The 26,789-nt window shown below is 38.4% G+C and overlaps 1 protein-coding gene across 15 annotated transcripts in view; it reads right to left on the minus strand.

The window, feature by feature from the left end:
- The window catches only part of Prkd1 (protein kinase D1), a 313,794-nt gene that overhangs the window by 41,051 nt on the left and 245,954 nt on the right, over window positions 1-26,789 (minus strand). For 11 of the 15 annotated variants that reach the window (XR_005505595.2, XM_039113015.2, XM_039113014.2 and 8 more), the window contains 9 exons: window positions 13,581-13,791; window positions 13,359-13,436; window positions 11,586-11,790; window positions 10,051-10,174; window positions 8,631-8,708; window positions 6,823-7,132; window positions 5,742-5,794; window positions 3,730-3,802; window positions 2,197-2,303 (listed from right to left, as the gene is read on the minus strand). Coding sequence is in view for 14 of the 15 variants with exons in the window: in XM_039113015.2 (XP_038968943.1) it covers window positions 2,197-2,303; window positions 3,730-3,802; window positions 5,742-5,794; window positions 6,823-7,132; window positions 8,631-8,708; window positions 10,051-10,174; window positions 11,586-11,790; window positions 13,359-13,436; window positions 13,581-13,791 (1,239 nt within the window). In the remaining variant the exon portion in view is untranslated. The remainder of the gene's footprint in view (window positions 1-2,196; window positions 2,304-3,729; window positions 3,803-5,741; window positions 5,795-6,822; window positions 7,133-8,630; window positions 8,709-10,050; window positions 10,175-11,585; window positions 11,791-13,358; window positions 13,437-13,580; window positions 13,792-26,789) is intronic. The other 4 variants (NM_001412095.1, NM_001276715.2, XM_063262562.1 and 1 more) reach the window with 1 other exon arrangement.

Below are 26,789 nucleotides of genomic sequence, written 5' to 3' on the forward strand. Positions count from 1 at the left end.
TAAAAGATTTATATTTCTTTAAGATTATCATATTTATATTAGATTTTTGAATTTAAAATGAATGATATAGATTATTAGTTTACTATAATATCCTGGATAATAATAAACAATCTTCCTTTAGTTCCTATTGTGTTGACATAAAAATAAATCAAAATAACATAAACGTATCCCTTGGGAACTTTATGCAGCAGCTTTAAATTCTATATTCATTAATATTTTCTCTTATATATCATAACAATAATGTATTTACAGGTAATAAAACAGATATAAATGGTCTATTCCCCTTACTTTCTAATATCCACTTAACTCTTGTTCCTCAAAAACAGTCCAAGAGCTTACGGTTCTAATGACTGAATAAGATAACTACTCAGATAACTACACACCTACACAGAAAAATGCATGTGGAAAATTAAGGTGACTTCTGCTTTAACTCACACTATCCTTGCATTAGCTTAAGGCTTTCTATAAACTAAAATATGCTACTTTACAGAGTCAGAAACCAAGCTCAACAAGGAAGAGTTAGCAGAACTACCCAATGGCTATTTTTTGCCACTCAGCACTAAACTGCAGTCTCCTGTAGGCCCCCGAACACTTCTTAGACTTCAAGCAAAACATAAACCAGGGCACCGGCTTCAAGAAGTGGAAAGACACCAATTCCATGTCTCACAGCTCTTCCTCTTAAAAAGAATATGCCCCAGGAGACCCCATGGGAAGGAGCCAGTCTTGCAAAGATGTCCTTTGCTAAATTTACAGATATTACTTATACCTAATGTCATAAAGTTAACACTGTGTGTGTGTGTGTGTGTCTGTCTGTCTGTCTGTCTCTGTGTGAGGGTCTTTGTGCAGCTGTGTAAGCCTGTGAGCCATTAGAAGCTACTTTTTGACATGGTCTCTTTTAAGGATGGACTTCACTTAATGGCCAGACTGACTGGCCAGGATTATAGAAGTTTGTTCCCTTTCTGTCCAGATTTTATTCTAGATGCCTGTGAACTGAACTCTGTTCCTCAGGATTTTGTGACAAGACTTTTCCCACTTAGCTATTTCCCTAGCCTCAGCAATTAATTTTTTTCTAGTGACAGAATAGCAAGTACTAAGTCATGAATATAAGAACTGGCACAGTAACCGTGGTCGTGGGTACAGAGACAAAGATCTTTGTGAACAGATCTTTGTGTTACATTATTGCCCAAAGGAACAAAGCAGCAGTTTTAGGAATTCTGACAATCAGAAAAATGTTATTTTTCCATACAAGAAGGCATTAGTTTTTGGTTGTCATTTTCTCCTTTAGTTCCTTCTCTCCTTCCCTCTCTCTCCCACTCTCTTCACCTCACTTTCTCTTACTAGGTCTCCTTATGTAATCCAAGTTGGTATCCACCTAGAAATCCTCCTGTGTCAGCCTAACCTACTTACTGAAACTATAGGCTTATACTACCCAGCCTGGACAAAACTAAATCTGTTACATTTACAGGCAAAACTCAACAAATGGGAATTAAATGAAACAGTAGAAGCAGAACAGCAAACTGCTTTGCTATCGATCCATAATTGAAAATTTAAACAAAATTGTGAATCAAAACTTAATATTAACTTATAAAAGTAGGACTTTTGGGCATGTATATTAAAACCTGTACTTATCAAGGATACATTGAATAGACAGCTATGTTAACCAGTTGGCAGACAGCTACTCAATTTTCTTTTGATTTCCCAACATGAGTCAAACAATTAAACATATGAGACACACAGTAAGCCTTATAAATATTCTGGTGTTACAAGACATTGTTGTGAATGGGAATTGTGACATTTTTCACATCAAAGAAAGACTCACCTGGCGAGATATGAAGGGGAACAGGAAAAGCTAGACAATCTATTTCTGAGGTATCTGCTACAAATCCCATTCATGTAAAGGGAAAGTGTTTATGAAGGTAAGGTCATTTTGAATCTAAGACAAATTGCTTGGAGCATTCCACCCTGAAAATATGCTATTTAATGAATATTACTAATATGTTAAAGTGTAGTATAATTCCATTAAAAAGAACAACTTTTCTAGTCTCTGGAGTGTACCACTCAGTTAAGTCTGACTCAGTTTGCCTTTCCACTTAACCTGCCATTAATTTTCTGGGCTGTAGGTATCTGCATGACTTTTGATTGTTTTACAGAAGTCAAGGAGAGGAATTTACAACTCTCAAATAAGAATCGGTTTACCTGTAAAATTGCAACCTCATTACGAAGCTGACTTTCTTGTTTTGTTGGAAATCTTAATTTGTCAATAATCTTAATAGCTACATCTCTTCCTGTTTTACGATGTTTACCTTCAAGATAAAAATGAGAAACATTAAACAATTAATTAATTAGCAAGTTAACAGTTGCAGTTAGTGAGAAGTGTTGGCCATTTAAACTACCTTGAAATTATGTTCCGTCGACACCTTTGACTTCCACAGTCCTCTGTTCTTGCATGCTGTTCTCATGGTGCTCATTACTCCCTTCGAGATGACTTCCCTTCATCAGCATATTCCCTCAGTTTTATTGTCTGACTTTCTTGAAACATCAATGCTCATGCCTTGACTCATACAGACTCTACCTGAACTCAGCAGTTTACAGCAGCAGCTCCTGACATAGTGAGAGCTTCGTGTAGCTCACTTCTCCGTCGCTGTGGAGACCACACACCTCTGAGACCCTATCCTCATTGTCTCCATCTGTGTACCTTCACACTTCCATTCTTCCTTGGGGATCTCCACCCTGTTACGCAGTCTCTCAAGTCCACCAGTATCCAATGTCCAAACCCCCTTCTGATTGCTGCTCTCTCTTCTTTCTTATCATCACCCCTGCCTCACCATCACCTATGTGCTGTGACATATATTTTCTACATTATTGAACATAATTTTAACTATGCAATTATTACATTGTAGAAAATAGATTAACGTGGTTTCTCTTATTATAGGACTATGTATTAAGGCATTAGTTACTACTCTTGTTTACAGTGATTAGTATTCATTATGTTTCCATAAAACAGTTTGATATTTTTAAAAGAATCAAGATCACTTTGAAAAATAAAGCAACTTAAATTTTGAAAATTCTGTATTTAGAGCTTTTGTAATTTTATGATGAAAAGTAAAAGTGTTAGACATGATTATTTTATAAAATACAAACTCAAAAAAATTACCAATTGTTAATTACCAAAGAAAGAAAAGTTAAGGTACCATTTTTCTATAGCAGTCAAAAGTTTAAAATTAAATGTTATGTAAAAGCTTGAAAAAATTGACCGAACTGTCTAGGATCTAAGTAAAAAACACCCACATTGACCTCGAAAAGCTAAAACATTCAGATGCTATGAATTGGATACACAGGGAAAATGTTAAAGTTCAAAGATTCCAGATTCACTGACACATCGTACCTGTAAGGATCGAGTCCAAGATGCTGACAGAATGGAACTGCTTTGTTCATAAACTACAGCCTCTGCGTTTCCACAACATTTTGTTTAAATACAAAAATTCAAACTACTGCAACACTGTGAGTAGGGTTTTCAAATATATATGAAAACAAGCTTTTCAGGAATAGGAAACTCTAAAAATCTATGAGTTTTTCAAAGAATGGCTATCTCACAAGAAGCTTCTCTGAAGGTGACTCCCAGATACACAAATAACGTGTCTTTTGCTTGTTTATCATTTTCTCAGAAATATAATAACCCAGGTGCCTAAACTTTTAAGTTCATAAAAAACATTTATTAAACCTACTCACCTCCATAAACAATTCCGAACTGTCCAGAACCCAGAACCTCATCCGGGAAAATCTGATAGACTGTGCTGATATCCTACCGGTAGATATCCAGAGGAAAACAAAGATAGGGAGAAGGCTTTAATCCTGTTACACTTTACAATTATAATTACTATTAGCTGATTGAATAGAAATATAATTAAATATTCCAAGATTCATTTAACACTTGTAAATGTTGGATAAGATTTCAATGGCTATAACATTCAAATTGCATTCATATAATATTTTGAAAACTATTCTGCTCTTAAGTACTTGGGATATGGTGCATTTTAATAGAGAGAAGGGGAACCTCAAACCAATCAATGGATTTTACTATAAATATCTGAAAATATATTCTTATTTCTACACTAGTAATTTAGAAATTTCATTAACTATTCCATGGCTTCATCACATGTCTGTAACAATCCTGCTTCACCTTCAGGCCAGGACAGTCAGGCTACTCCTGATTGTTTCATTTCTATAAGAACCTAAGCAATAGACAACCATTCCAGGATTCCCAGTTACTACATAAATAACCCACACAGAGTGCCACTTGGAAATGATAATCGCTGGAGGGAGGGTGAGCTAATTTGGGTTTCATATTGCACCTTCATGGAAACATTACAAAGTTTTATCTTTTTATTTGCATGGTATGGTGCATTCTAACACATTTTCCACTTATTTCAACTTTATAGCTCTTGATTGTTAAAAAAAAAATCAGCCACACTCCCCTGTCTGTAATCTACTCTCACCACTGTCCTTCTCTTCTCTTAGAAAGCAACTTGGAAGCTTGTATACCATGATCCCTTTGGAACATTCAGAAGGTGAATTCAAAGCTCTCTTGCAATGGAAATCATTATTCTGGTTTTTTGTTTTTCCTGCAGCCAAGCTAACTAACAGATTCTTTAGAACTTCTTTGAAAATTCACTTCAAAACTTTCAGTGGACAACCAAGGTAAAAGGCCTCTGAGATCCCTGGGACTACCCAGGAAGCATTACAGTAACCTGTGTTCCCCAAGGTCTTCTCTGTCTAAACAAGGGCTGGTGAACCCTGCAGTCTTGAGGCCTACATCTCAGGCTGAACAGTTCAAGCGTCCACTTAACCTTCACAGTGAAGTTGCCTCCCTGTAATTTATCCTTGCCTTTGTTCAGCTTAAACAAGTTCATCAAGAGTTCCAGGGACACGAGCAGTACTGAACAGACATTGAAGGAGTTTGGTTTTGGATAAACAGCCTCAGGTCACTGTAAACAGGAGGGTACACTGCTCTGTTCGGGTCTTAGGTAGAGCGAGCAGTTGATGCTGTTGGTTACAGCACTGAGGTAGGAAGAGGCATTATGACATTTTGAGTACTGAGATAAAATCAAACAAACACAACCTCAAATGAAACATCTCACAACGTGATCTGTAGCCTCTGAAATCTGAAAAGTCTGCTGACTGTGGTTCCTGATTTCTGCAATGTCTTTGAGCTCTGCATTGTGGCACGTGTATGTGACTAAGAATATTTACAATCCCTTTCATTATCAGCAAGCCTTGTTATCAAGGAGGTAAGCAATGCATGTTAAAACACGTCTACAAATAAAAACTTTATTTTACTGCATCTATTCTACTGTGCAGTACCAACCATTAAATTTCAAGTATCAAGTGTAGATCAGTGGCACTCCTAGCTGTCACTACCAAGCCTGCCTCTTGGTAAACCACTTATCCTATTTTGATAAAACAAAACAAAACAAAACAAAACAAAACAAATCCCCCCCAAACAAACATACAAAAACAAAATACAAAAAAAAAACAAGATAAATGATCATACTACAACTGTCTTTTATTACAAACAGTGTTTGGTACTATATTATAGAATATAGGAAAATCAGTAAACTGATTTTGTAAAATATCATGAAAGAAAATAAACAGAAATTTAGATAAATAAAAATCTATCATGTGATACTTTCTATTTTCCAGAAATCACATTCTGAGAGGTATATTAATAGACACAGACTTACCACATTTTCCTGAATCTGGCTATTCGAAACGGAAATGCTCACCGAAATATCTTCTGGAAGTGCATGTTTTAAAAAAAAAACAGACATAAAATAGTAAAAATATATTAAAAAATCCCATTGGGCTACATTTATATTACTATATTATATTCATCACAGCAATTAGATTTTTCTGCAAAGTTTCTATTAAAATATATTTGTTCCCTTAACATTAAACATTGTATCTACAATTTGTTTTTACATATGCATTTGTCAGTACAGAGCTCAGACTAAAGGAAGACTTCCAACTCTGGCTGTCCCATGCAGCAGTTCTGTTAGCTAAGAGACCATTAACTTTCTAGAGATGAACTGTTCCTGTTAGAATGTGGGCAAATCATTAAGGGACGGGGTTTTCGGAGTTAACAGAGAGGTCTTCGAGTAAGTGCTTAGTTTATATACAGATACATTCTTTTAGACAGAATAAGCACATATCCTATTAATATACTGGCTGAGGAGAAAAAAGGTAATTATGACAGATAAAATCTACTATAATGTTAAAACAGGTTAATGTGCAGGTTGCATGCTAGAATTCAGATCATAATTTCATATAGATACTCCTCCATTTCTTTAGATTCCCCTTCAGCACTCCATCGTGATTACACTCTGGCTGACCCTCTCTTACTAATGCACAGAAATGTCTTCCTGGGATAAGGTCATCAAGTAGGAACAACGGTTTATACCACGGGTACAGGAGGAGGAGGGAATCTGTGGCAAATACATCTTGTTCATATCTGTGGCAATCCAAGTGACGCTCAAACTGACTGTACGGGTTCTCTTAGGAACAACAACTGTGGGCACCTTTGGTCATACAGTATATAGGCTCTGCTTGGCTTTATAAAAGTTCTACTATAAAATAAGTAAAACAGTTTAATAAATGAAACATTTTAGTAAGCATAGCAGCTTCTCTTCAGTGATTCCTTGTTGTGCCACAAACCGGAGCCAGCACAGTGAGTCTCTTTGGGGAAAGCAGGAGGTTTCCTACTCGACCTTCAGGGGCCCGAGTATATGTATGTACCCCGTGACAGACTGAAGTATATGTATGTACCCCGTGACAGACGGAAGTCATTGGACTCACTGTGTGAGTTGGTTCCGGAACCCACAGAGGAGCCCTTGGGGATGACAGGCATGAGAGCGTGCTGGATGGCGACCTCCCACATCCTCGCCACATCGGTACCGATGCCGCTCGGGGGGACGCTGTTGTTTGGTGGGGGGCTTGAAGGGTTGACCACGTTTTCTCCCACATAATACACTACGTTTGCTGTAGTGATTTCAAAACAATGAGGGTTAGCTCCAGTGGGAATTAATGCTGAAGGTTTTGCTGGTTCCAGACATAAAATTTCTGATAAAGGAATTTCCTGTGGAAGACAAAGTATGATAAACGTAGTTAGCCAAACGCATGTCAATTATTAAATAAAACCCATGCTGTGTAAGAAAGGAAGTTACAAATAGAATATACAGACAACATTTTATAACATATACAGTATGTATAAAATGTAAATTTTTATAACAAGAGGCCTTATTACACTTTCTGAGAAATTTCCCTTTTCTCTCCATCTTTTCTTTCCATCCTTCCTTCCTTCCTTCCTTCCTTTCTTCCTTCCCCCCTTCCTTCCTTCCTTCCTTCCTTCCTTCCTTCCTTCCTTCCTTCCTTCCTCCCTCCCTTCCTTCCTTCTTTTCTTCCTAATAGAAGCTTTGAAGCAAATTATAATATTTTCTAAAATGCATTTGGTTATTCATGGCTGCTTTTTATTTCAAGTATTTCTTGAATTACCACATTCAAATATACTTTGATTCTATATGATAATATAATGTAGTTATATAGATGAGTGTTCATTGAGAAAAACCACAGTAATTTCTTTACAAAGTAGTTTTGTTTTTAAATAATTTGCCTGAATCACTATTACTCATCCTCGAGACAGGATCTCTCGATGAACTCAGGGCTTACTGAAAGGCTCCAAAAATCTGCCTCTGTCTGCTGCACCTACATTAGGGTTTTAAGACATATTAGACTATGCCTGGGTGATGATGATGATGACGATGAAAATGATGATGACAATAATGCATTATGAAAATTTAAACTCAGATCCCAGATCCCCAGGGTTATGTGGTGAGTAATTTATTGAATGAGCTATTTCTCCCAACCCCCAAACTAATTATTTTTATCATTTAAGTATTGAAAACCTGAAGTGCCACACCATACTGCGGGATGCAGAAAGTAACTAAAGTAATAACTTAGTTTTTCAATTAAAAATGTAATAACCTTTTCTTTGGTGTCACAGCTGTGTAACAGGGAGCATGAAGGATCACAGGGACTACACTAGATACTACACATTTATTACTTAACGTAGAAAGGCAGACAATTGATGATAAATGCAGGGATGTGATCCTCTTAACTGCTGGCAATGGCGGAGGAATGGTTCTTTCTACCTGCTAACATGCAGTGCTGGTTGTCTGAGGATGTGAGGCTTTCCTCTTAGTCACTGGTTGTGCCCACTGACTCTCTAGTAAAACCAAGCAACTCTGCTGAAATGCTTCCCTTAGCTTCCCTCCATCTCCTTCTCTGTCATCCTGCTCTTTGGCATCCCTGGGCCAGAAGCCGTTTGCTGGCAACAGTGAGATGGCACATGAATCAAGATGTCACATCTGAATTTCTACAAAAACTGCACACCACCAATTCAAAGCGCTCTCTCTCTCTCTCTCTCTCTCTCTCTCTCTCTCTCTCTCTCTCTCTCTCTCTCTCTCTCTCTCTCTCTCTCTCAGGATCCCAGGAATAGTCACACTGCTGGATGTCGACCAACTTCCAGATTACCTTAAGGAATATCATGAAGCAAAACTGAGAGAAGCCGGCCTCACCTTGTAGTACCGGCTGCCTGTGTCGTTTTGGAAGAGTGTGATGCTTTTGCTGTCCAGTCTCCAGTAATGCCTTTTCCTCTGAAACAGAAGTTACAAAACGTTAAAAGTCCACGTGCTTTACAAAAACAAGTGCAGTTTCTCAGTGGGAATGTGATTTTGATGGTGAAACATTTAAGGGCATTAGGCCAAAACAAATCACAATTTAACTCAAGAAGCTATTTAATGATCCCACTGTGACAAGTTTCTATAGGTACTTTTAAGACTGTGAATTATAACAGAGACACTGGATTAGCATCCTGGGAAGTACCTGGTCTGCCATTCACATACACACAATGAATAGCAAAATACTCTCGTTATTAACATTTATTCACTTGAAAAGCTAAAAGGAGATTTTCAGTCTACAAAATACCAATGCTTATAGCAGGTAGAAAGTTTGTATGCACTTATCTTTCAGAACAGGACAGCCCCTGAGATTCAGCTAGGCATTTTCGTTTCTACTCCCCATAGAACACTGAATGCTACATCACTAAGTAAGTTTCATTAGATGGAAGGCCATGGCTCCAAGTTTAGACAATGCACTTGACACTTAACATCCTCTTCAGCTGGCCCCTCAGCTCATCACTGTGACATAGTCACTGGGTTTCTGCTCTCTCAGTGCTCTGCCTTTGTGGGCATGTATTTTTGGTGTCTCTCACAACCACTTTTAAACCAAACATTAAATATGCCCTAAATATTTCCCAACTGGCCCAAGGAGAAAGTTATAGTGTTCACTTGAGTCCTGAACTAAATTTTTCTCTCCCATAAGAAGGTATGAATTATAAATGACCAAGTAAGGTACACATGTCTCTTTATCTAAAGATGTGGTGTAAATCCTATTGGTGGTTAGAGATGGGAAAACAGGGTACAAAACTCTTACCAAATGTCGATTAGTTAAACTCTGGACCATGCCTCTCCTCTAGCCGTATACACAACAATATTATTTAGCTGTTTGGGTTCTACTGTCAAGAAAGGAAACACACTACAGGGTTGTCACACACCTGCGTGGCTAAACTTTTAAACAAAGCGTTTAAGTCTTGAGAAGATATAATAGTCAGCAGTGCTCTCTCTCACTTCCCAAAAGGCACAGTTTCTTTGAAACCTCTCAGCCACAGAGGGACACACTAAAACCATGCAGTACTCCTGCCACGGCTGTCCTTAGAATGATGCAGATATTCCAGTTGTCTGCAGATTTATTTTTTCTGTACTGGAATTCCTTTGTACGGTTTATTCTAACCCCAATACCTATTCATCTGCATCAAACATCCAGACATCATGTGCTCTGCTGACCCATGCCTGTGCTAGGAGGTCTACGCCCCAGAACTCACATATCCCACAGTCCCCCAGGACATCAGATTCCTAGGGAGCAGCTCTACCTCCTTACCAGTGTGTCCTTGCTGGTGTAGTGGACCATCCACCCTTCCTTCATCACTGTGCTGCTTCTCCTCTTTGTGTGCTTGACAGACTGCACTACCCTCATAAGCGGTATGTTGTTGCTCGTAGAAGGGCTTGAAAAGTCAAAATATGTTAGCAGGGAAATATTTTCACATTCAGATCTTCTTTCCACGAGTAAAAGCTCATTTAAACTATTTCAAAGCACAAGTCAAAAAAATGCATGTCTCATTTTCAGTGAAATGTACTGTCAGAGGTTGATGGCTCAGAAAGGGAGTTTCTTGGGGGAGTGACAGGTACTTCAGACATTCACTTTAAAACTCCCTAGGCAGAGTCAGACACACAGAGATTTTCTTATTGATCTTGATGGCTTTCAAAGTTTTAGGAAAACAGCAGGGTTTACTGTCAGCATGTTGAAGCCACAGTATTCAAAATCACAGAGGAAAGTTTGCTATACGCAACACACATGATAATGATAATTTATAGATAATGTACTTCTGTACAAAATTTTCTAAATGATTTTTAATAAATAATAAAACAAAACAAACTAGAACTTCCCAGATGAATTTATTCCTAGTCTTTTACATATCTAGTATTCATGGGATTATTCTCCTTCGCTTTTTTCTCTTTCAAGTGACTCTTTCTGTACCTTTCTCCTCTCCCTCTCTCTTTATCCTTCCCCTCTGCTTCCCATGAATCCTCAGGTACAAAAGAACTGTAGGCTCTTCAAAGTCATAAGACTGATGATTTTCCCTACTAGAGAATGCTTATTATCCTAATAAATGGAAGACATGTAATATACCTGTGCACGATCATGGTTAATCTCAATGTGTTAATGAATTTGCCATTTGTAAAATGGACAAAAAAATTGTCAGTAGGGTTTGTAATGTCAATTAGTTAGAGCGGGAAACTTTTTCCGTAAGGGATCAGGTCAAGAGGATCTTGGGTTTTGCAGAAATCACCATTTAAACATTGTGGTGTAGAAGCAGCCACAGACAGCATGAACAGGCATAGCCACAATAAGTTTCAATTACATAGCAGGAAGCAGTTCTATGTGACCTGCTGGCCATGCTGGACTGACTACTAATATGAAAAGTGAAGATCACCCAGGGCTAAAAAAATAAATGTAGATAATAGGTAGAAAATTACACATATTTCTGAAATAAAATGAAGAACAATGAGGTACACACAGACTGTGATATGTATAATAGGGGTCAGCTTTAAAGTAAATGATTTCTGCTGCGTCTGACCCCTGAATATTACATTTCCACACAATGAAATCTGAGTTAATATTAACTATTAACTTAATAGTGACCGCAGCAAACATGTGTATCCCTCACACGCAAAGGAAATGGGTCAACAGATAAATAATAACAGGTCTGAAACAAGCTCTTCTCCCAGGGCAAGCAGACCTCATTGCACAGGCTTCCCTGTACAGCGCACCGCTCTTCAGAACAGAGTCAGGGACACTCGGTTTCTTTTGTAGATGGACACATCTAAGAGCGTGAGTCCCACAGGGGTTCTGACCTGATGGTTCTGTTGGAGTCCTCCTGGTCTGCGTCTGGATCCTGCATCTCTGCACCGTCACTCTGACCCTCCGCCAAAGCCATCTCAGTGTCCTGGACCATGGCCTCGTCCATGTCATCCATGAGTCCACTGTTCCGTTCGCTGTCATTGTCATCGCTCCCTTCTTCCATGACAACATCAGACTCTGCCCCAGGGCTAAGCAATTCTGGAAAATTGTTGGACCCAAGAAGATAAGTCTGGACTCTTGGAGCCGGTGCTCAAGGCAATCCAGGTAAATCAATTACGGGTCACTCCTTCACACCACGAATCAGGTGAATCTCAGTATGTGAATATATGAACAGTAAGCACGGAATTTCACAGCCCGATGCTTGTTTCCCATTCTCCAAGGCAAAAACACATTAAAAGCAAAGAAGCTCTAAAATGAGTCCCAGGAAAACAGTTCGGGGAGGCCCCATCCAGGCACAAGTGAATAGAAAACTAAAATATTTCATTGGGTAGGCCAGCAGAAAGGCAGACATGTGTGCATGGCCTTCACATGGAAAGGGGGTCACCTAGAACTACTACTGCAGTTAACGTTTAAATCATGTGTCCTGCTATACTGAACTGTTCTCATGAGATTTAGTTTTTAAATACCTAAAGTGTTTTGCTCATTTTAAAATAAGAAAGACAGATCAACCAGAGACTGCGAGCCTCTAAATCGGGAGGTCCCCATTTTACCACACTGCACTGACTACATGGGATACTGCAATCTTCAAGTTATCAACATCACAAACTTCTCCATGTCCCCTGGGTTCTAGTTGTCAAGTCCAATTGGCATTTCCTGGGATGGAAAAAGAGTCAATACCACAAGCTTCAGAAAGTGGGAAAATCGCCAAGCTTTCAACTTTCTCACTTAACTGTGGACCTCTATGCTGGGAATCTGTATGCATAAGAATGTTTTCCTAGAAAGTGACCCTTTCTGCTTTTTTGCCTCCTCCTATGTCTATTTCTTAGAGGATAAATGCAATAATGCATCCTTTAGCTTTTTATAATGCAAATATCTGCTTATCTCCTTGAGTTTCCATAACCGGAGGATCTGGAAGTCTCTTGGCATGAATACCTAACCAAAACAGTTCACAGTCTTTGGAGAAAGTTAGCCTGGGTCCTAAGTCACAGAAGAAAGGTGACAGCCTGTAGGACGCGACCTAGGGAGAGGAAGTATATCAATGCTAATTCATGCCATTGCACTGTTCTCAAGAAGATGGTCCAAATACTGGAGGAAACACTTCCTGCTGGCCAAATGAAAGATCTTCCTCCTGTTGTGGATTCAGTTTCACACCATGTATATACTCAAGGCAGCAGCCTACAGAGGTTAGACGTCTGCGGCTGTTCACTGCCGGCCCAGTCTGTGCTCTTTCCCTTCATCAGCAGGTAGGGACAGACGTCAACTTATGCCTCAGTGCTTCAAGGAAGCAGGGCAGAGAAATTGCACGGGAGCACTAGTTTGTAGGTATGCCAACAGGGAAGTTCGGAACAAACTGGGCTTCGGGAATGAAATAAGAAGGGTGGACAATGCAAGTTTTCAATATAAATTGTGTACTCGGTGAATATGTATTATTATTATTATTATTATTACATCAAAGGCTCAGTGATCTGGAATGAACCATTGTTTATTTGAAGCCGAGTTACAAATTTCTCACATGAAAAATGAAAGAGAAAACCCATGATAGATCATAATTACCACCTTCTGTGATTGGCATGCAACACAAAACGAGGCTATGAGTTGTACCCTACCTCCATTGATGGTCACTTCGCCCAAGCAGTTGTTTGGTACTTTTGGTGCACAGCGTTTGTGACAGTTGAATCGGCAATCTAATCATGATGATTTTAAAATGAAACCAAAAAAAAAAATTCATCAGACAGAAACAATATAGCAACATGAAAATACAGCAACCTCAGCTCATTTAAGGTTTAGCATGGCCGGTGGCCAGTGCCTGGTGCCCAAGTGGCCCTCACCTTTGCACTGCAAACCCTGCCGGAAGAGGCCCTTGAGGAGCTTCTTACAGAACTGGCAGACCGTGGGCCGTGTGTAGGAGTGGATGACAAAGGTGTGTGGCACCTTCACCTTAGACATCAGGAGCTTGTCGAGCTGAATCGGCCGTCCAACATATGACTGAGAATTTGACCTCTTCTCACGACCGATAAATGACTCAGATGGAGACTTTTGCTATTTTGAGAAACCATAAAGGACGATAAGGTGTCAGACACTTGAACTTGATTTAACACTATTTTTAAGTTTCATTTTGTTTCATTTGATCACTGATACAAGGCATCTGAAAGTAGATTTCCACTGATTAATGTAGAACTTCTCTCATATTTGAGTTACTCTGTCTAATCTGAACCAGGAGACTGCAGACCTAAATACATGAATTCTGATTTCTAGGACTTTTAAATCATTTCTCTCCTTTTCTTTTTCTCTTTAAGGTGTTGATTTAATTACTTTTAACATAGAAAAACAAAGCTGAAAGAAAACAAAGAACGTTCCTTAAGCCCACTTCTGTCTTCTCTCAGGAATTTTCTAGATCACTATATTCACATGGCTAGAGGTGCCATCAGCTCACAAAGGTAGAAAAGGAAATTTAATCGCTAGACAGAACTGCCTCTGAAGACACCTACAGTTTCTTTGAGTTTCCTTGAGGGAAAAATTAATGTGATTTTAAATAATTTCTCAATTATATAAGAAGGGAAAGGGCTAAAGTGAGGTAACCCGTCTTAGAATTAAGAAATATAGGGACTAATGGGCTTCATGAGGAACATAAAGACTGGTATTTGGGGTAATAATAACACCACCATGCTTTACTGCCTATCACTTGGGAACTAGTTAATAAATCTAGTATTTAGATTTTAAAACTGCATTAACCAAAATGAAATATTGCTTTAATACCTTTGAACAATTTCATGAACATGTACTTGGGAATATTAGAATGCATTTATTTGGAATAAAAGAACATTATTACATGTTAACAGCCATTATAATAGTATAGCTAATTAGTCAAACTCATACTCTACCTGCATAACTGCTCACTGCCTTAAAAGACGTCCTAGTTAGGAGAAGCTCACATACCAAACTTACACATTTTAAAATAATTCTTTTACGTTAAATGCTAACAAAGACTGCAGCCAAAACGACGTTGTGCTTAATCTGCTGTAAGAATCCTGTTTTTTTTTTTAATCTTGTCAGGCTAATTTGAAAATTGGAACAACTATTGACAACTGAGAAATTAAATTCCACTCGCATAAAATCATCCATTTTAGTCTCTGGTTAACCAAAATCCAATGCCACTTATTAGTCGGTGGGGAAATTAATTTGTAGACACACTAGATGCAGCAAAATGAAATATACCATGAGGATTCTGCTTGGAATGTTAAAACCACAGCTATATTCATAATCAGAATTCAATGATAGAAAAATAAACACATCCTGATGGCTTAGAAAGGGCCTTGCCTTCTAGCCCATCTCTGGTCCAGTGACTCCACTGACCCATAGAATCTCTATCTAGGACACTGAGTGGCCACACTCAGCTGAGATTAGGTGGAACATTCATCCTCCTTCCTTTCTTTAATTCTAATCTTATCATACTTATGCTTAGTTTTGCTAGAGCTTGTCTGCTTAAGCCCCTCCTCCCAGAACATCCTCATCCTCTAGGATCTTAGTCCTCTGGTATACACCCAGATCCCATTAGCTCTTCCTTGTGCCCCCATTCAGTCTTTCTGTCTGGCCCATCTCTCCTCTGTGAGTATCCTCATGCAGAGCAGTCCTCTGCTAGAAATCACATAGCTACCACTTGTGGCTGTGACTTAGAAACCAGACAGCCACCACACTTGGTTAGGACCCAGTGTGTGCAAAAGCAAAAAGGAACAGAGGACCCACCCAACAAAGATAAGATATTTACACAAAAATTTTTCAAACATCCTATCTCCAGACCCTTAGATACTATTAAAAAACACAAACACATAAACAATCAAGAAAAGATGCTTCCTCTAGAGGCCAGCAACCTGGTTGGGTAATTCCTGAGGAAAGAAATTTAGCTGAAGCACAAGACAAGGACTGCAAAATAGTAATTAGGAATGTGTTCAAGGACTTTAAAGAGGCTATGAATAAATGATAAAGACTGAAAACACAGTTGAAGAAAAACAATGCAAACAATTTAAGGCATGAAAGTAGAAAACGCAAACTGGAAATGAAACATAGGATATCAAAATAAACCTCAGAGATAAGCCTCACCCACAGAGTATAAGACATGGAAGAAAGAATTTTAGATGTTGAGGATAAGGTAGAAGAAATACTCAGTCAAAAGAAAATTAAACATAAAAAAGACTGAAGGAAACATCCAGAAAATATAGGACACTACAAAAAGACCAAATCTATAACTAATAGGAATACAGAAGAAACACAAGTCAAAAGCACAGGAAATACTTTTAACAAAATCATAGAAGACAATGTCTCTGATTTAATAAAAAGAGATGCCCCTGAAGGCACAATGGGCACTCAGATAAACAAATATACAGGACAAGAAAAGAAAATCCAACAATACAGAATGATCAAAATACTAAATGTACAGAACAGATCATGGATATTAAAAGCTGCAAAGAAAAAACACCAAGTTACATAAAAATGCAAGCCCATTAGAAGATTGCATGGATTTTCAGTAGAGATTAGGAAACCCAGAAAGATCCTGGACAAACATATTACAGCCTCTAAGAGACCAGAGATGCCAGTCCAAACCACTAGAACCAGTGAAACTATCAATCACAATTGGCAAAGCAAGGGAATCATCTCAGGACAAAAGAATCTGAAACAATATCTATCTACTTGTCTATCTCTGCCGGAAGCACCAGAACGAAAACTTCAGTCTGAATTTAAGGCTAACTACACCATGAGGCCAGGACACAAGGGGTAAATAATCCCAGAACAGTTAGTAAAAGGAGGACAGAGGTCTCCCACACAACTATAGGAAAATAACAGGAATCAGTAATACTTCTCATTCATACTCTCAATATAAATGGCCTTAATTCCTCCAATAAAAAGATATAGGCTAACATAATGACTTATAAAGCAATAATTAATCTTTCTGCTACATCCAAGAAACATACCTTACCATAAAGAATGGTAATCCCGTCAGGGTAAAAAGCTAGAAGCAGTAAGTAGATCCCAAAAGTGAGCAGGCTTAGTTATTTTGACACCCAACAAAAATTTCAATATAAAACTAATCAGAAGACATGGGAAATGATACTATATAGTTATTAAAAAGGAAACATGCCAAAAGGTCATTACATTTCCAAGTTATTTATTCACTGAACAAAAGATCGCCCAAGTTCATATAAGAAAGATTACTACAGCTGAAACTTACACATTGATACTCACACAGTGATAGTGGGTAACTTCAATACCCAACTTTCACCAATAGATAGGCCATCCAGACAAAAACTAAACACAGGAACAATGGAGTTAAGTAATATCATAAATCAAATGTACCTAACAGCCATCTACACGAACGAACACTAAAGAATATACTTTCTTTCTAGCAGCTCAAGAGACATCCTCCCAAATTGACCACACACTAAGACACAAAGCAACTACACACACACACACACACACACACACACACACACACACACACACACACACAGAGAGAGGGGGGGGAGGGGAGGAAGGGAGAAGGGAGAGAGGTAGAGGGAGGGAAAGAGGGAGAAAGGGAAGGATGAAGGAAAGGAGAAAGGAAGGAAGGGAAGGAGGGAGGGAGGGATGGGAAGAGAGAGAGAGAGAGACAGAGACAGAGAGACAGACAGAGACAGACAGACAGAGACAGAGAGAGACAGAGCATTCCTGTATTCTATCTGAACACAGAGTTTAAAGCTGGATATCAAAAAATAAAACAGGAAGATGAACAACTCACTACTGAATGAAAAGTAGATCAAGAAATATCAAGGAAATTAAAAACTTTTTACACAATGGAATATTACTCAGCTACCAAAAACAACGAGTTTATGAAATTCGTAGGCAAATGGTTGGAACTGGAAAATATCATCCTGAGTGAGCTAACCCAATCACAGAAAGACATACATGGTATGCACTCATTGATAAGTGGCTATTAGCCCAAATGCTTGAATTACCCTAGATCCCTAGAACAAACGAAACTCAAGACGGATGATCAAAATGTGAATGCTTCACTCCTTCTTTAAATGAGGAAAAAGAATACCCTTGGCAGGGAAGGGAGAGGCAAAGATTAAAACAGAGACTGAAGGAACACCCATTCAGAGCCTGCCCCACATGTGGCCCATACATATACAGCCACCCAATTAGACAAGATGGATGAAGCAAAGAAGTGCAGACCGACAGGAGCCGGATGTAGATCGCTCCTGAGAGACACAGCCAGAATACAGCAAATATAGAGGCAAATGCCAGCAGCAAACCACTGAACTGAGAATAGGTCCCCTATTGAAGGAATCAGAGAAAGAACTGGAAGAGCTTGAAGGGGCTCGAGACCCCAAAAGTACAACAATGCCAAGCAACCAGAGCTTCCAGGGACTAAGCCACTACCTAAAGACTATACATGGACTGACCCTGGACTCTGACCCCATAGGTAGCAATGAATATCCTAGTAAGAGCACCAGTGGAAGGGGAAGCCCTGGGTCCTGCTAAGACTGAACCCCCAGTGAACTAGTCTATGGGGGGAGGGCGGCAATGGGGGGAGGGTTGGGAGGGGAACACCCATAAGGAAGGGGAGGGGGGAGGGGGATGTTTGCCCGGAAACCGGGAAAGGGAATAACACTCGAAATGTATATAAGAAATACTCAAGTAAATAAAAAAAAATAAAATTAAATAAAAATTAAAACATTATACGAAGACCTATGTGGCAGAATGCAAGCATCTCTAAAAGACACCTTTAGAGAATTCAATGCTTACGTTTAAAGAAGAAAAGAAACCTCCTATGAGTAACCCAAAAATGCAGCTAAAACTCCTAAAACTAGAAGGAATCATACTTTAACAGAGTAGCCAGGATAAAATAATAATTAAAAAACAGAGGCAAAAATATCTATAGTATTCAAATTAGAGGTAAAAAGAGAGACAATGACATATTCTCTGAGAAACTCACAGAGTCATGAGGGCATACTTTAAAAAACTATAGTCTACTAAACTGGGAAACCTAAGAGAAACGCATCAATTTCTTGATATATACAGTTTACCAAAGTAAAATCAAGATGAAATACAGAATGTAATCAGACATATAATCACTAGTGAAATAGAGTCAGCTATTTCAAAAAGAAATGGCCCAGGGTCTGATGGACTTAGCGTAAAAAGAATGTAAAAAAAAATACACTGTATGACAAAATTAAAGCAAAAATCAAAAAATAAACAAAAATCAAAAATAAACAAAAATCAAAAAATAAACAAAAATCAAAAAATAAACAAAAAGGTTAACTATTCTATAAATTCTTTATATAGACCTTGACGGAGCTAATACGGATAGGCCAACAGCTTATGACATAAGAATCACAAATATATTAAAGCAATGTCATCAGTGCTATTGAAGAATAACTCTGTGGGATTAGATCCTTGTTCAGTGTATTTAGTGAATGCAGTCACTGGGTCAGCTTCAAGACTCCAATACAATGAAAGTGATATTGTTTCCATAGCTGGAGAGTTAAAGAACAGGATAAAAGATTATCTAATGTCCTTATCTCCTTAGTGGACTTTAAATACCCTCAAATTTGGAAAATTCTATAAAATTCTGGCCCATTCATACTCTGTTTAGTATCCTTAATTTAGAATTTCTAATTCTGATCTGTGTTTTGACACAAGGCTATTCCCATAGCACGGGTGCACCTCACATGAAAGAATGAGAGGGAATCTGACAAATAGGTGGCCTCAACTCACCCACATTGCTTTTCTCCTCATAACTGCAGGAACTAGGATTATTCTTAAGAAGTCATCTAATTTATTACTTTGAAAACAGACCCACTTAAATTTGAATAAAAAATTATAAATTTAGAGAACAGAAACTGGTTGCCACTCTGGCCCAAAGACCCTTCTACAGTGATGGAATTCACAGGGCCACATGATACAACAGGGCAGGGACAGCCAAGTCACAGAATTTACAGTCAGAGACTGACCTTAGTAGCTGTAAGAATGTGAGCTTCCCGGACAGTCATGGCGCTTGAAATTTTAAAATCAAGCAGTATCTCAAATAGATGCATCTATTGCTATCTTGTTTTCAGTCTCAAATATAATTAATAATATCCAAAAGGGCATGTATTTCTAAATGAAAGAGCTAGTTTCACAGGCTTGAAATAGGATACATATTTATGGCGCTTTATGTAGAAATTGATATAATAATGGCAGGGGGTTTGCACTTGCAATTTTATCAGATGACTGGTCCCTTAGAAAAAAAGAGGAGGCTAGTTTTCAGTACTGTATTCTGTTTCTGGAACCATGTATATATAGAGTATGTGAGCTGTCAGAAGGAAAATATGAGTCCAAGTAAAAAAGAGAAGACTGGGTTACTACCAGTTGATGTCCTAAGCCCTCACAAGACCTTTGTCTGTTTTTCAATTGCAGAACAAGGACTTTATGAATGTAAACTACATAAGAGCAACAAATCAAATCCTGGGAGCTCATGGAACACGGCACATACACTTTGTGGATCACACAAGTGTCCAAGAAATAGAATCTTGGAATTCCCATCAGCAATGCTTGTTAAAAACATTTCTGATCATGGGAACAGAACCCTGAAATAAAAACTTTAAACAAGGTAGGGTTGCCCAAGGTTACAATTCCTCCATCAGAAATCTGAAGCAGTAGAATTGCCAGGTTCTATCTAGGCTTGGGCTACAAACAAATAAAGGAAAACCTGAAAAATTTCGAAAGCTGTGAAATTTGTTGACTTTAAGGTCCTTGGGGTAACTTCTATATGGAACTGATAAGAACCTAATCCGAGGAATCTATTTTGTTTCTCATGTGTTAGATACAGAACACCATCTCTTTTCTTCCTGAAATTGCTTCCTTTTCTTTTATCACTAGCTTATTTAATTGTAGTGCATTCAATATATTACCCTATTCTAGATTCTCAAATTACATTTCCCCCTAAAATTAACTCCTGTACAGAGTAAATCCTTCCATATTCAACAACAGAAAGCAGGGTGTTTTTCTGAGTTTATTCAGGTGGGGAATTTATATGTTGCTTAAGACCTAGTGTGGCTTTGTGTATTGGGTAAACCTGGACATTCTGCCCTGTAATTTTTTCCATGGAACAGGAGAAGTGTTGGAAGGCTCTGAGAACAGAACAGCTGTATTATTTTAAATTCTGTTTCATTAATATGTTCACAGCAAAAAACTGGCCCAAATTTCAAGAACTGATTTAAATTACCTTCTCTATAATTACCAGAAGCACATGCAGAAGAATGCACTTCAAAAATGTACATTTTATATTAGTCCTAGGTTCTGTGAATGAAATTCCAGGTGTCACATTAATGTCAGGATCACTATGCTCACACCATAAGGTTTGGAGTCAATGCATGCAATTCTTTGATTTGGCAAACTGGACAATGAAGTGCTCACACAAAGCGCTATTTCCCTTCTCAGTGTATGGGGAGAATATCAGAACAGAACAATGACAGAAACTTAATTTTAAATCCAGAAATAAGGACAAAATAGATGTAATATTATAGAGTTTTTTTTAAAGAAGTTCAGCTTTCTGAAATAAAACTCTCACTAACAATATTTTGCATGTAATGTCTACCCTCTGTAGAAGACTTTGCATTGGCAGCCTTCTTAGGCCTAAGAGAGCATACCCTGCTTTTATGAGGAAGGCTTAGGATTTGCTTTTAACTAGATACTCTGTATTAATAACTTAGCACAGGTGGCACCGTCCCAGTGAACTCTGATTACATCATGGTACTCCAAGTGCCAGTTTGTATTTAAATATTGAACAGGATTCAAGGATTACCCCAGAGCAGCATATGCACTTTGAAATGAAATCTTCATTAGTTCCCCGAAAAGTAGGGTGGTATTTTTCATTGCCACCCATGTAAACATCAAACGCGAGCCTTTCTGAGAGATAAATCTTACAGAAAAATATGGCACAAACAAAGCCCTATGGCCCTCAAACCTATTCATTAAATAATGTCCAATCTATACAGCCACTTGTGCCTAGACTTTGGAAAAAACTTTCAAGTTAGAGAGAAATAGAAATGGAGACTAGTGTACAATGTTGAAATCATTTTATGAATCTGTCCCAGTTGTTAAACATAAAGCCCCCAAGGAGAGGGAAGACTCTGTCATATCTGTCTTCTATAACTGTAAAAATGCAATGGCATTCATATCTAATATATAGAAATAACTATAACTAACAAAAAATGATGTCAAGAAAATAAATAGCTCAATTTAAAAACGGTGAACACAGCTAGTCGGAGTTTTCAAAAGATGAACCACAAATGGCTGAGAAACTTAAAGAACTCTATTAGGCTCTACCAGCAGCTGACGGAGACAGATGCAGATACTCATAGCCAAGCTTTGGATGGAGATCAGAGGTTCGGGACCTTCATGGAACAGTTAGAGAAAGGATTAATGGAACTGAAGGGGATGGCAACTCCATAGGAAGACCAACAAGGTAAATTAACCTGGAACCCTGGGAGTTCCCAGGGACTGAGCCACCATCCACAGAACATACATGGGCTGGTCAGAGGCCCTAGGAACATATGTAGCAGAGTACTGCCTTGCCTGAGCTCAGTGGGAGAGAATGTGCCTAATTTTATAGAGATTTGGTACCCTAGGGAGTAGGGATGCCTGAGGGGAGGCACCCTCTCAGAGGCACAGGAGAAAGGACATGGGGGAAGAACTCTGGGAAGGAGGATAGGGGACAAAATTTGGGATGCAAATAAAAAAAGAAAGAAATGTTCATTATCCTTAACTACCAGGGAGATGCGAACCATAAATTCCTTCAGATTTCATCTTACATCATCAGAATGGCCAGTATCAATAAAAGAAGTTGACAGCCCATGCTGCCAAGGGTGTGAGCTAAGGGGGACACTCAGCTATTGCTGGTGAGACTATAAACCATCCCAAGCTGCCATGGAAATCAGTGTGATGGTTCCACAGGAATCTGGGAATAGATCTACCTCAAGATACAGTGATACCAGCGCTGGGCACACACTCTAAGAGCTCTACATTTTATTACAGAGACACTTGCTCATTTATGTTCATTTCTGCTCTATTAGTGATGGTCAGAAGTTGAAAACAGCCAGAATGACCATCATCAGATGAAAAGACAATGAAAATGTGGTAGGTTTACTCAATGGGATAATATCATACTCTTCAAAATAAACAAAACCAACATTTTGTATGTGCACATGTGCTCATTGTGCTGTTTTTCTAATTCTACTTTACTTATTCTTTTTTTTTCTTGCCTGTTTGTTTTCCAAAAAGAGCAAGAATGAATGAGTGGAGTTGGAAGGGTGAGAAGGGAGAGTGGATCTTTGAGAAGTTGGAGAAGGGGAAACTGGGATCAGGATATATTTTATGAAAAATATGTTTAAATAGAAAACAACGGATACCAGGAAAATAATACATATTTTTTATATGAATAAAAAATGGTCTCAAGAAGTGTGTGCATGAGAACAATGGGTAAAATACCTCAAGAGGTACTCAAATATGGGCTTTAGTGTCTTATTTAATGTTACACAAAGAGTATCTATGAAATATTCATTTTGTTACTACAGTGACATAACATGTCTATTCCAAGTCTCATATGAACATGACATCAGGAATTAAAAACTTAACTTTTACATTTGATTTTATGTGTATGGGTATTTTGTCTACATGTTATCTATGAACCAATAGTATACAGTGCCCAGGAGACCAGACAAAGGCAGCAAATCTTTTGTCTCTGGAGTTATGGATGGTTGTGAGCTTCTGTGTGGGTTCTGGGAACTGAACTCAGGTCCCCTAGAAGAGCAGCACATGCTCTTAACTGCTAAGCCATCTCTCCAGCACAACACTGGTAATGTAACACAAACCATTGAAAAAGAACAATCTGCCAACCAAATGGATACCACAGGGATGTAAAGTTTTAGTAAAACAATCTCCTGCATATGCTTCCTGCAAGTATAATGTAAATGAGGTTGGACTTCCAAAGTGGACAGGTGGTCAAAAATGTTTCCAGCCTCAACTACCATCTACAATTTCCTGTTTGTTCAACTACCATCTACAACTTCCTGTTTATTCCCTACATCCACTTTCCTAAGAAATCTGTGCAGGCCACTGCTCTGGGAAAAAAAGGAGCAAGATTAAATACTCACAGGCAGTTGTCATAAGGTGTCATCCTTCATGACAAAGATCTAATAGGGGATGCTAAAGACTGTAGTAAACTGGAGACGAGAATGACAGTGCAAAAGGAAGGCCACTCCTCAAATACTGCCCTCCCTTTCATCCTTCCCTCTTTCCTTCCTTCCTTAATGTATATAACTTTTGAAACTGACGTGCATGTGTGCATGTATTCATGCATGCATACAGGTGCTCACAGAGATCATAGGAGATCATAGGAGAGTATTGGGCCACGTAGAACTGAAGTTGTACATTGTTGTGAGCTCCCATGTGGCTGTTGAGGACTCAACCAGTGTCCTTGCAAGAGCATTTAGTGACCCTAACAGGTCATCTATACCTGCAGCTCTCTTGTAAGTTATACTAGGTAAGCAGGAAGTCCTGCTATACAAATTATAAAGCAAGTCAGCCCGGATTTGACAACATAGAAAGAAAAGTGAAGTGAAAGTTCGGGAAGGAGGGAATGTGAATGTGTCAATCACCTCTACGGGGAATAAATATGGTTAACTCAGAACTCTGAACAAAGTAATAACGGAAGAAAGAAAGAAAGAAAGAAAGAGAGAGAGAGAGAGAGAGAGAGAGAGAGAAAGGAAGGAAGGAAGCAAGCAAGCTAGCTTTGTAAAGTAGAGATAATATGTGAAACCTTTTAACTACTTTTCTATCATCCTCTCCATTGTCATTTCCATCATATAGGAGCCAAATAACTCAGAAGATTATTAGTAGTTGATTCGACATAGTTTTTAAGTGCAACTATGAACTCACATAGTTTATTTCAGATAACGTTCTTTCTCACTACCCACCTATTCCAATATTCCTTGTATTTATGCTAATATATCACACAATTATTTTATTTCCCTCATATAAATGAATAAAGAAGGCATAGGGCACTATGAAAATGAACAATTGTCCTTCATACCCAAATTCAATTAATGTGGGAATATTGTGAAGCCTGAACTTTAATCTGCATGGCGTATTTTCAATTAATTTGCTGTGGTCAGCTGAAGACATCTAAGTAATGGGTATTTTCTTGGACATAGTAACAAGTTGAATCAGCAACTTTTGTGTGTAAAAGCCATCAATTATCTGCCTACTGTCCAAGTCAGGTATTGCTTTAATAAAAAAAGTTTTAATAATAACTATATAAAACTATACCCAAATATGAATTCATACTTGAATTCAGAAGTCTGAAGACGGACTGACATTCTACAAAAGCATACAAAATAGTACAAGTTTCCCCCATTGCCCTCAAGTTGAGCCTGTCCTAGTTACCAAAAGCTACCTGGAGTAAACTAACCTGAATGTCCAATGAGATGCTATTGGATATATGAAGACTAGAAAAAAACCAACTCTGTGCTCAAGCTGTTTTCTCTTGGTAGCATTCTGTACCCAGCATAACTGTATCTGTTACCTTTCTCTCTCCTTGTCTTCTCATCAGTATAGAGGGTTCTTCCTCATTCATTTTCAGTTCACTCACTATCTTCTGGAAGAGGTCCCTTACCACTTATCTATGCTGTCTCCTGTTGAGTAATTACCTAAGCCTTAGAATAACTGGTCTACCTATCCATCATTTTAAAATTGTTACCAGAATAAAAGCTCTGTGAGGGAAGGATCTTATCTAACTTATCTTTCTCCAAATTATATGACCCTGGAATCCTGTATCACTTAAGATAAGTGCTGGTCAAGGAAACTTCACTCAGGGGTAAGCAACACTCCCAGTGAAAGGGAGAAATTCTTCAGAAAGGAGTTTCCATGAAAGAACTATATGTGTGGACCACAAATTGAGGCTTGGCAGGTTTTGACACCATCAACAAGTAAAAATCTGTCTAGGAAAACAGAGCCCTTCCAATCTTGAGACTACCCAGAGGTGTCCTTGCTTGTGTGCTGACACACAGTTTTACAGTTATTTGGCAATGACTAGCCCCACCTGCAACTGGTCCTAGGATACACGCTGGCAAGCTCGGAGAGTGGATACTTGTGAAGAGAGATGAAACAGCCACCTTTCCCCAAACATTACCCTTCACATAGGGAGTAAGACATTTTTTCAGCATAGAGCTGTCTTTGACTATAGGCAAATATGAAGCCATGGGGGATGGTGTTCACACTGGCAACAACATACATGCTGTGTCGAAGGTAGGATGTTTGCTGAGTCTCACAGGTTTTTTAATTGTATTCTGACTCTATGTCCTTTGAACTTTATGCCAAATGTGCCAGATAAATGAGTTTGAATTCTCAGTTGGATGTCCTAAATACACAGTATAAATAAAAGCTGATCAAAACCTTTTCATAACTGTTAAAAGGGTTATTATAGGGCAGGAAAAAAAGTATACCCCCTGCTTAGTGGTGACGGATGCTGTGTTTTACAGTGGAGAATTCATTTCTTAATGTTTGCAGCAATTTATGAAAGCTTTCAAAGTAATGACACATGGAACACCCTTTGAAAAATACAAGGAGATCTCGATCTGCTGAGTGCTAAAGTAGTCTTAGAAGTTACATTTACTTTATATTGCCTCATGCTTTTGAGTAAACAGAAGGGGAGGGTAAAAAAGCCCTAGGTTTTCTTAAGTGATCCATCCTTTGCAGGGAAAGCATTGGGACCGTTGAAGCATTTTCACAAATTACAGGCCCTGTTCTTTCAAATGTCAGTTACCAATACCCTACAAAGCTTGGTCCTGAAGGGAAACATGATATAAGTAGGTTTACCTTTAAAAAAAAAAGGAATGCAAACTTAACGCAATGCACTCTAAATCTACAAAATTGGAGAGGGACATTTCCAGTGAGACAGACCATGAATGCATGTCCACAACTTCTACGTTGGAACTTTAAATGCCAGGCTGAGTCTACATATG

This window comes from Rattus norvegicus, chromosome 6, assembly GCF_036323735.1.
Source record: "Rattus norvegicus strain BN/NHsdMcwi chromosome 6, GRCr8, whole genome shotgun sequence".
NCBI lineage: Eukaryota > Metazoa > Chordata > Mammalia > Rodentia > Muridae > Rattus > Rattus norvegicus.